This window comes from Indicator indicator, chromosome 3, assembly GCF_027791375.1.
Source record: "Indicator indicator isolate 239-I01 chromosome 3, UM_Iind_1.1, whole genome shotgun sequence".
Taxonomy (NCBI): Eukaryota; Metazoa; Chordata; class Aves; order Piciformes; family Indicatoridae; genus Indicator; species Indicator indicator.
In genome coordinates, this window is record NC_072012.1 from 7,767,752 (window position 1) to 7,778,727 (window position 10,976).

At 44.3% G+C, this 10,976-nt stretch overlaps 1 protein-coding gene across 1 annotated transcript in view; it reads right to left on the bottom strand.

The window, feature by feature from the left end:
- Positions 1-2,659, bottom strand: part of SCUBE1 (signal peptide, CUB domain and EGF like domain containing 1) — a 214,215-nt gene extending 211,556 nt beyond the window's left edge. The window contains exon 1 of the mRNA XM_054399407.1: positions 2,572-2,659. Coding sequence (XP_054255382.1) covers positions 2,572-2,659 — 88 coding nt within the window. The remainder of the gene's footprint in view (positions 1-2,571) is intronic.
- Between the last annotated feature and the right edge of the window lie 8,317 nt (positions 2,660-10,976).

Genomic DNA, 10,976 nt, shown 5'->3' on the forward strand with positions numbered 1-10,976 from the left:
TAGAGGGTCTCGGTCCCACGTTTCTGCATTAGGAAACCATTAGACATGTAAGAAATCAACATCAGCTCTACCGATCTGGTGCTGAAGATCTGCATCTTAGTAAAACAAGAGTGTTTAAACAACCTAAAAGAGGAGGAAAAGGCCATTTGCATGTTCTAGCAAAGAGATCTTCTTGATTTAGAAAGATAGACCCTAGTTTAAATAAACTGTGCTGGTGATGGAATGAGAAAAAGAAATATTTGAACAGCAAAACCACATTAATCCTTTTTATTAAGAGGCTAAATAAATAAATGGACGACCATATGAAACTTGGTAAGCTAGCATGGAGAAAAGCAACCTGCAATAAACATCATCCACATGGACTAAAACCCATTTGGAAAGAAAAAGTCCCAGCAGTGGAGCGGGTGGGTGCCTTGCTGGTGAGCTGGACTCTGAGAAGGGGAACCCAGACTGCTCTTCTTGTTTTCAGGGTAGGAAGGTTTTACAAACATTTCAGTGACGGGCATTCGTTTGCTCCCTCGGCTTTAAAGAGGATGGGGGGAGGGACGAGGATGAGAGAGAGTCGAGATTTGGTAGTCGTGAGAATGTTAATGAAGTGAACATAAAGGGGGGTAAGGGGGGTGGGGGAAGAGAAAAAAGCACTGACCTGCTCAGGGATGGGGTGTGCTGTTAACATGGGAACATGTAAAGCCGTGCTTAACCTGCCCTGACCCCTAGACGGTCCCCAGGCACCCTGTCACCCGCAGCGAAGGGCTGCAGCGAGGCCGATGCAGCCCCGTAGAGAGCCCGCCGCTGACAGCCGCGGCCGTAACGCACCTCAGGTAGGTTTTTCCTCATGCCAGAGCCACATCTGGGATTCCCGGGAGGAGACAGTTTAGCATACGGGTAGCAACTAGGAAAGCTGCACAGAGCACAGCCCACCCCCTCTCACCCACCCCCCTCCGCCCCCGCTTTATTTCTAGGAAATATCGACAAGAGAAGGGTTTTGCGGAGGGACTGGGGAGTATCCAACGAGAGACATAAGCAATTAGTTTAATGCCAATTAGATTAACAGATCTTCCGAAAGGGCGCATTAAAGTGAAAACAGTTTTATTGTTAGCTGGAAATCAAAGCTAATCGTTTCAGAAGTGCTTACTCTGCCATCGCCAGTGATAACAGAGGGATCCTCTAAAGTCACCAAGGACAGGAGGGGGCTATTTAGAGAGCAGAGAAGAATCAGATATTGCGGTATGACACACAGCAGAGAGCTTCTTGGAGAGAGGTGCAGACCAGTACGGCCCCGAGGGACACCTCAGAGATTCCAGCCTGGACTCTGTATTGTTTGGTTAGTTGGTTGTTTTTTTAAAGAAATAGTGGAACAGAACGCAGTGCGTTGTTATTTTCTGGAGAAAAGCTGGGCTGCTGTAATGTTTCCTTCTTTCTTGTCCACGCGTTTATTTTAACCACTGAGCCAGTTCATACCTGGCTATGATTTAAGTTTAGGGGGTCCGAGGGTGTTACCCAGATCAGACACAGATCCAGTCAAGCATAAAAAGAAAGGCGGTTTTTGGTTTGGTTTTTTTTTTTTTTTTTTTTTTTTGGGGGGGGGGGGGTGTTGTTTTGGGTTTTTGTTTGTTTGTTTGGGGTTTTTTTAATGCTTCGCTTCATACTTTTGACTCATTAAACCAGCACCCATTTCCCATCAAGATCAGCAAAGTGACAGCTGTACTCTTTTATAATGCCGTCAAAAATTCAAACTGCATTGAGCCAAAGGGGACATTTCACAGCAACAAGAGGATGCCTGGGAGTCAGGCGTGAATGCCAATGAGACAAATGAAAGGGCAAAACCAAATATGAGCTCTGCTCCACATCTCACACTGCATTTCTTATACTTTTAAGAACTTCTATGCTGACTTCATTCATTTTGTTGCATCTAAACTTGTATCTGAGGAAAAGGGATTTTCTGGCCCCCATCCCCCAACTTCACCTTAAGTGATTTCTTCTAGCACAACTTCATACGTGCACATCTTCAAGAAATTACTTTGGGCTTGCGACATTCCTAGGCAGATAGGCTTCGGGGTAGGGGGGGTGGGGACGGGAGAGGTCGTGTTTGGGTTGGGGTTTTTGTTTATTTGTTTGTTTTTAAACACCGGGGCAAAGGCTTAATATCATCACTGCTATTACTCAGATAAGAGTGCGGTTGTTAAGACTTAACACCAGGTCTCTGGCTAATGGGCAGACAGGGAAAATCTCTGACCATATAAGAGCCGACGCTTCCCCTGAGGAGTCTCAGGGGTTCAGCACAGGCACCTCTCGTAGGCACTTAAGGACAAGTAACTTTTTCTTCTCTATCGCTCCCTCCAGACATCCCAGGACTTCGGCAGTGTCAGACACGCGAGAAAAAGCCTGCCCACCACAATTTCCACAACCTCCGGCACTACTAGCGGCAAGAGGTGACCTCCCCCTCAACACCTTGCATCAGGCAGAGGAGAGAGGACAAACACGAGTCCCCCCCGGGGCCGCGGCTCCGCGCCGCCCGAGCCTGAGAAAGGCGGCACGGCAGCAGAGCCCCCTCCCCCCCGCTCCTCTTACCTGAGCCCCCGTTTCCTCCCGCCAACCTGCCGGCCCAGGCGAGAGCGAAAAGCAAACAGCAGCGCCGCGAAAAGCAAACAGTGCCCATGATAATGATGCGATCCCCGGCCCCCGGTGCCTGTCTGCGATAAGGAACGCGCTCGGGGCCGGCCGCGCTGAGCCGCCGGCGCTGACGTCCTGACAGCGCCCCACTGATTCGCCGGGGCTCCCGCAGCGGGGGCGGTGCCGGTAGCCGGGGCGGGGCAGGGGTAGGCCGCCCCTCACCGCCCACCCGTTCCCATTGCCCCGCCGCGACTTGATTGAGCCCCGCTGCTGCCGGGGGTGGGTGCTAAGTAAAAGGGGTTAAACTCTTTCCCTGACCCAAGAGTATTGCCTGTTAGTCCGGCCGTGTGTTGGTTGTCGGCGTGACGCCCGCGTCTCCCCACAGGTAGGAAGCCCGGAGACAGCCCTTGGAGCCGTTGCCAGGCTTCGGCACCGGCGGGCGAGAGCTGTGATCCCCTTCAAGATTCAGGGCGCGCGGGCCGACCGTTAGTGCCCGCCTCGCCCCTCAGGAGGGCGCCCCCCCGCGGCAGGGGGCGGCTTTAGCGGTCACAGCCCCATTGCCCCTCGTAGAGGGAGGGAGAATGGCCTGGAGGAAATGGCTGCCCCCCCGCCCCGGCTCCGAGCTGCGGGCTTTGAAGGCAGACAGTCCGGCGAACCCCGCCGCCCATCTCCTTGACAACCGCTGAGAGGGATTTTTTTTTTCCCCCTTCAGACTAGAAAAGAACTTTTCTTATGTCTTCCCTTTCCCTTCCTCGTAGCCTCGCCTAACTGCAACAGCTGCCGTTCCAACTCGCCTCGGGTCATTACCAGTTGTGAGGACCTTGCTTGCACCTCTCCAGCTGGCCACCCCGGCCAGCCTTCCCCTTAAATCTTTCTCTTCCAAGCCCTGCTGCACTCGTGGCAACCATGGCTCTGCAAGCGACCTGTACGACCTTGCACTGGGCCCAGCCTGGATGAGATGTTCTCCCCAAAAACATCAGGAAGCTGGAACTTCCCCTGTTGCAAATGTGTTTTTAAGTGTCCTTGTCATCACCACCCTGAAGGAGAAAATAGTTTGGTTTTAAACCCAAACATGAGAAATTTGCTCCCACAAGCAAATTTTGTGACCCTGAAGCTTTCCAGACTGAAATAGCTTGCAGATATCCCTTGTTATGGCTTTGCATCCCTATTTCATTTACACCTTTTTTGTTTTTCCTTACTGAAAAGGTTTGCTACTTTAAGTTGCTGTAACTCCTCCTAGTTCTGCACCCTTGTGTGTGACATAGAATCAATCATACAATGATTTAGGTTGGAAGGGACCTTAGAGATCATCTACTCCAACCTCCCTGCCATAGGAGGGACACCTCTCAGCTGAGACTTGGTTGCTCAAGGCCTCATCCAGCCTGGCCTTTAACACCTGTAGGAAGGGGGCATCCACAGCCACTCTGGGCAACCTATTCCAGCGTCTTGCCACCATTGTAATGAAGAATATCTTCCTAAGATCCAGTCTAAATCTACTCTCCCTCAGCTTAAAACCATTCCCTCTTGTCCTATTGATAGATACCCTTATGAAAAGTGCCTCTCCAGCTTTCCTGTAGGCTTCCTTCAGGATTTGGAAGGCAGCTACAAGGTCCAACCGAGTCTTCTTCAGGCTGAACACCACCAGCTTCCTCAGCCTGTCCTCATAGCAGAGATGCTGTAGTCCTTGGATCATCCTTGTGACCCTCCTCGGGGCTTACTCCAACAGTTCTATATTCTTCTTATGATGGGAACACCAGAACTGGGTGCAGTATTTGAAGTGGGGTCTCAACAAGAGCAGAATAAAGGAGAAGAATCATCTGCCTTGACCTGCTGGCCACACTCCTCTTGATGCAGTCTAGGATATGATTTGCCTTCTGGGCTGCATGAGTGCACTTCTGGCTCAAGTTGAGAGACCCCCAAGTCTTTCCTCAGGGCTACTCTCAAGTCACTCTGCACCCAGCCTGTATTTGTACCTGGCTTTGGCCTGACCCAGATGCAGGACCTTGCACTTTGACTTGATGAACCTCATGCAGTTTGCACTGGTCCACTTATCAAGCCTTCTGGATGGCAGCCCCTCCCTCAAGTGAGTCCACCACACCACACAGCTTGGAGCACTTGGTCGTACAGATAATAAATACACTTTTGCTGTAGTCTGACCTGCCTCTTTCTGTCAAATTCCTCCCAAATGCTCTGCACAATATGCTTACAAAGAGAGTCGCACCATTATCTTTCAGCCTGAAGGGTGAAGGAAATGTAAGAAATGTTGGTTAGTAAATATCCACAGTGGTATCTTTCTTCTTCATACAACTAAATAACTAGTGCATGGCACAAAAGCTGTTTGTGTTCTGAATGTTTGCAACTCAGCTTTGCGCATTGCCCCCATCCTTAATCCTTTAGGGATAGGGCAGTGGTATTATTATTTTAATTCCAGTCCCTTATATTTGTGTGTCTATGCCTAGGTGCAGTTGAGAATTCCATGCTCGAAACTTCCAATGGATACACTGAGCGTTTCTTCCGTAGGTCCCCAGAGGGATTACCTGGTACCTTAGAGCTCCATCTAGTGAGTTTTATGGCATCCTGTAGCCATTTTTTATCAGCTCCAGTATTATAGCCTCTGTTGGGTGATCTGTACCTTCTTAACACCGCATGCCAGTCTTTCTGGAAAGGCTTTTATTTTCAAAGACTTATGAGTTTTGTTCTAGCTAAAAAATAAGGCTGAGCCTTTTTACTATTAAACCCCCCCAAACTTCATAGTTGGCCTTGTCATTCCATTTAATGAAATCACACTGCATTTTATCACAGGATAAATCCAAAAAAGTTTATTTTCCAAATTTCCATGAAGGAATTAAAAAGAAATGTCTAGAAATGAATGGCTTCAACTTTTAAAAAGTCCCAGTTTAAAAAAAGTTTGCTAAAGCAACAAAATACTCCAACTGCCTTGGTGACTTGCTCTCTGGCATGTATTATGTCATGTTAACTACATCTGTGAAGTTACTCTTACAGAAATCGCTATACCTGTGCCTTTTTATCTTCCCCATATCCATACATTCATAATCTGTACAGTAGTAAAACTACCTGTATGGCACTCAGTAAAGGGAGTCACCTTGATCCAAATATCACACTATATATAAATGTCCTCATATACTCCAAGGGTGGTATGCAACTAAAAGCTAAAGATCTTTATCAAATGTCCTTCTTCCAGCAAACTTGCCTTTGTGTTTGTTGTTTTGTTTGTTTTGTTGTTTTTTCTTGGGTTTTTTTTAGCCCCCAAGTTCCTGACTGACAGAACATATGAAGAGATACAACACCACAGTCTTGAGCAAAAGAGGGCCTGAGTCTTAAGTCTGAATCACCACAAAATAAGAAATATGATCTACAGTACCAGGCTGAATATTTCTAGAAGGGTCTTTCAAGCAGTTTTCCTTGCTAAGGTTCACATCTTAGAAAGGGCATCCTTGTGGACTTTCACCTTTTCCGCTTGTAATTATGCTTCTGTGCTTGTTTGTAATCATCGAACATCATCCCTATGTCAATTGCGCAGATGCTTACATGAAAAATTTAGTATTAGAAGTAATGACCAAGCAGCTTCTTCCAAGTGGAAGCTTCTCCTTAGTGGAAACTAAGAGCCAAATTTGTGACTATAAATCTGCTTTATATAACTGCAAAGTAAGCAAGAGCTATCTAAACTGAAGGTAGAGAGGGCCTAGCCTGAAGCCATCACCTGTGTTTAAGCTCTCTATCAATGTACCTGAGCTCTGCCTGAAAACCTTTGGGCAGTCTGTGGCAACAACTTGCACATGAATGGATCACATGGGCTTCTAATGCTCTTTCATACCAATGTCTTTAAAGCTTTTGGGCAATATTCTTATGAAAAAATAATTGGAGATCTGTTTTATTAGGACCCATCACATTACAGAGCAGAAGGACCATGAACACCTGCATACCAGGAAGGCCAAGGGCATAAATAAAGGAGTGGCTTCAGAACAATTGCTTTGCCTCCAAAAACATCTTCTACCACAGATATGCACCATTCCAAAAATACTTTTGGAAAACAGAAAATCTTCAGAATTTTGTGATTTCCCAGCTTGCTGTTTATGAATATATACTGGGGCCAGTACTGTCACAGAAGGCAATACAAGCTATAGACAGAGCTAAGAATCATGACAGTCACTGGACAGGCAGTGAAAACTTGAGTCAATTGCTGTACCTCCATGTTTCTGTTTCTTTTTCTTCCTTCTGTCCATCTTTACCATTTACAGGGCAAGCCCACTGTAGTAGCTGGGCCTATCATTGTATTAATACAGCACTATGCCGTGAACTTATTTTGTCTGTCTTCCCAGTCAGGGCTTTCATGAGGCTAGCAGGACATATGAACCCCCAAGAGCAGAATCCTAGAAAAAAGAAGCCCACCACAATCCATAATGAAAGTTTTGCACAAGAAAATTCAGTGTCTGAGATGAAGAGATTTTTTTTTTTTCATGGTGGGGAGATGGGAAATTACATAGCATCTGCTGTAACACAAGGGGATATTTATTACAATAGCTTTGGTGAGATTACAATAAATTTTATCTCACTCTATCATTGATGAGACAGTGGTTGAAACCTTGTGGAAGTAGTGGTAAATCTGGATATTCTGTATAAAACAATGTATAAGTCAGTGCCAGACTTTGAAGAGATATATCAACTCATACTTCAGGACAGATGCTCTCCTATTTGTACCATGACGTTACTTTCCTCCAAAACACATCACCTACTTCATGCAACTGACTGTCCCCTTTAATTGCCAGGATGCCAAAAGAGATTAAAAGAGATTTTTTTAAGATGGTGGATCATAGCACGCCTTACTGAGTATTGCATATCTACAAATTTATAAGCTGCTTTACCCTTAACTGTCTTAAGAACAGTTTTCCATTCAGAAAAAATGTCTTAGCAATTAGAGGGAGGGGAGGAATGTTACTAGAAAGACTAATGGAATTTTGTTTTGTTTTTTCTTCCCGATGGGATTGTAACCAGTAAAAGGGAAAGATGGTAATATTAATGGAGAGCTGGAACCTGCCACCACCACCACAAAGAGTAGAATACAGTAGATCCTCATTACTGGCACTCACTTCATCCTGATAAATGGCATTTTTTAACTAAATGAAGGTTACATCTCAAACAGGGCACTTGATGTATAAAAAGCTGGATAATGCAGTTCAGGAAGTTTGACCCATGAGACTGGTCACAGCAGTCATCCTCAAAACAAATAAGGAACATCTTTAAAAGCTGCAAGAAGAAGTACACAGAAGAAGGTTGTATATACTATGTGCTATAAGGTTATAGCAGGTGGAATAGGACCTGTGGAGAAGTCCTTATGGAAGGACCTGTCAAAACATGCAGCAGAGACGAATATCTTTCTTAAATTGTTTGCCAACTCTATTTTAGAAGCTTAGAGGCAGTCATGTGCCTTAGTGTTCACAAAGAGATAGGCAGTAGTATTCTGAAATGGCTTGGTTTTAGGAAGTAAAGGCATAAAGGAGCCAGAGGGCAAACAGCAAAGCAAATAAAAAAGTTTTCTGTCCCAGACTGAGAAAGACGATGGCTGGTGAGAACATCCACCTATTTAAAAAAAACATCCCAGCTGATTGAAGCTAAGCTGCAGTATATTTACCTGGACTTCACAGGAAGATGTAGGAGATGCTAAAATACCAGCATCAAATCCTACCCTGACTACAAAGAGGATGAAATGAGCAGGATCCCATTACTCATTGTCCATTCCCTAACTTTAGACCAGTGTAAGATCAAAATTTTAACTCAATGTCTCTTCCACAGAAGCCTTCAGAACAGTGACTGTTAGTAGAATTTCTGCCTCCTGATGTGATCTAGATTACTTATCATTGTATTCTTAGCTTTGGCAGTTACTTTGCACATTAATATCACATTAAAATTGTGACTGCAAAGAATTATGTTGTATTGCTGCTGTTTTAACATGCTACCCTTCTGAACACTCAGGTTTGCACAGTCTGAAAAGCCCAAGCAACTCAAAGGAAAGTACTATCTTGGGTATTGTAGGCCTGTGAAGGTCATTTCAGTCTTAAATCCAGGATGGTCATTTACTGCTGTTCTGCATGGGACAGCAACAAAACCCATAGTAACCCAACAATATAAGAAAGCTTTTGAGTTATTTAAGGACACACTTTATGATTAGTCTTTTTGAAGTGAATTTGTCCTTCAAAAATGGCTACAGCTGTCTCATATTTCTTCTCCAATGCCCTGATTACAGCACTCTAATGGGGATACTTTCTGTTGTTCCCTTTCTAACTTATCCACAATCTGCAGTCAGTTGTCTGTGTGTTTTCCTGGTCTAATTAACGACCATGAACATGCAAGGAATACTGAAGCATGTTCCTGCTCATCAGGAGGACCAGTCTTGCATCTAGACTTCTGCAAAAGCTGCCTCAGCAGGCTCAGAATCATATATTACAAGAAAAAGGGAGGGGGCCATGGCCTCTGCTCACAGTTGCTTTATCCTTCAGCTTATCATCAAAACTAGACGTAGGAGGTAACATGACTCAAATCCACGTAAATAGTCTTCTCTGTTCTGCAGAGCCTACCATGAGAGCAGTTCATAGGAAGAAGCCATGAGAAGACTTAATATTGTGAAATTTTATTTTGTTCCAATTTATAGCCCTGCTTACCCTTCCACAAACAAACCCCAACCTGACAAAAAAAACAACCAAACAACAAAACCTCCCCCCAAAACACCAACCAGCAAACCAAACCAACAAAAAAACCCCACCAAACAAAAAACAAACCCAAACCAAAACAAAATCCCAGCCAAATCAACAACAAAAAACCCCACCCCCCCACAACTCCCCCAAAACCACTCCCAGAAGTCCCGAGACTTCCACAAGATGCACATTTCAACTGCAGCTTAGCAGAGCAGCTTCAGATATGGGTCAGTTGGCAGGACATCTTGCCAAGTCATGGTAAGATGCTGTAAGATTTCTGCATCAGTTCTTTTGGACTTCTGAACCCAGAATGTTTCAGTTTCAACATTAACAGCAGCAACAATAGTCTAGGAAAATTCCACCAGGAGTTGTTTAATAAATTTTTTCCACAAAAAATTTAAGGTTGTTTCTCAGGACAACTTAATGCAGACAGGAAAGAAAAATATCTGTAATGCAGCCTGCTCTTGCAGTTTTCCTCCTTACCCACCTGCCCATTCTGCCACTGAGAGCTAGAGTGAAATTTGTGTGGTGGTTTGAAATTCTGCATTGTTCAGGGAGGCACACAGTTCCAAAGCTACTCTCAAGGGAATACTTTGCTGTAATATGAAAAGGGTCCAATGTTGTTGAAAATTAGATAATTTTGTATCACAGCATCTGTTAAGGGAGAAAAGCTCTTCTATTAAGAACATCTGGAAGACCAAGGACCAGGTCAGGGCACCAATCCTTTTATCAGTCCAGGTCCTAGCTGTGTAATGGGGAGCTGTGTACTGGTGGAGATTTGCACAGCAATGTCTTAAAACCAATATGCTTATTTTAGTGCTAGTGTATATATGTATTTATCCCCTTGATTAGCTGCAATCCTTACTGCACATGACCCACAGTGCAAAGGCCCATTGCCATATAAACTTAAGTAACAAGTATGTTGCTAAAGAGATGCTTTAGATCGATACCTGACTTAATCAAGTAAGGCTGGCGAAACCAATATCAACTTTTATCCTAGACAAAGCTCAAGCTGGCCAAGTAGATTTTTAGTAGGTGTCTTTATGGAAATATAAACACATGCAATTATTTGTACTGTAATTAAATGCACTTAATTAAATACATTGTGATGGATAAGCTTCAACCACTTCCCAATAAACAGAACAGTGCTTCTGAACAAAGAAGTGTTTGAAGCAGGAAGATTCTTTTCCTCAGTATCTCTTAAGAGAGAGGGGAAAAAAAAAAACTGTCTTATGTCACAATAGGATCTTTAAAATACTTGGATGAAATATCTGTACCTATCAGAATATTGGTAGTTATCTTCCCAGAAAACTGAGCAGATTTTTTAATGGAAGGACAAGCTGTGTTCCTCATGGTTTTATATATTCAAACACTTTAAATATTGACACTGAGCACTGCTGTGAGCATTACCCAGGGAAGGTGAGCCAAAGTAAATGAAAAAAACCCACAAAGGTTAGACATGAGAATACAGCTATGTGCTAAGGGCTTTACTGGGCACAATAGAAGTAAAATTCAGTTCCCATAGAACTATGCAGCAATATGCAAAGAATCACTCCGCACTTCTCAACACACCAGACAAACCCGATGGAATTGAATCATTATGGTCTGACAGAAACTTCCAACAGAGAAGATATTGCAGAAAATAGTCAAGCT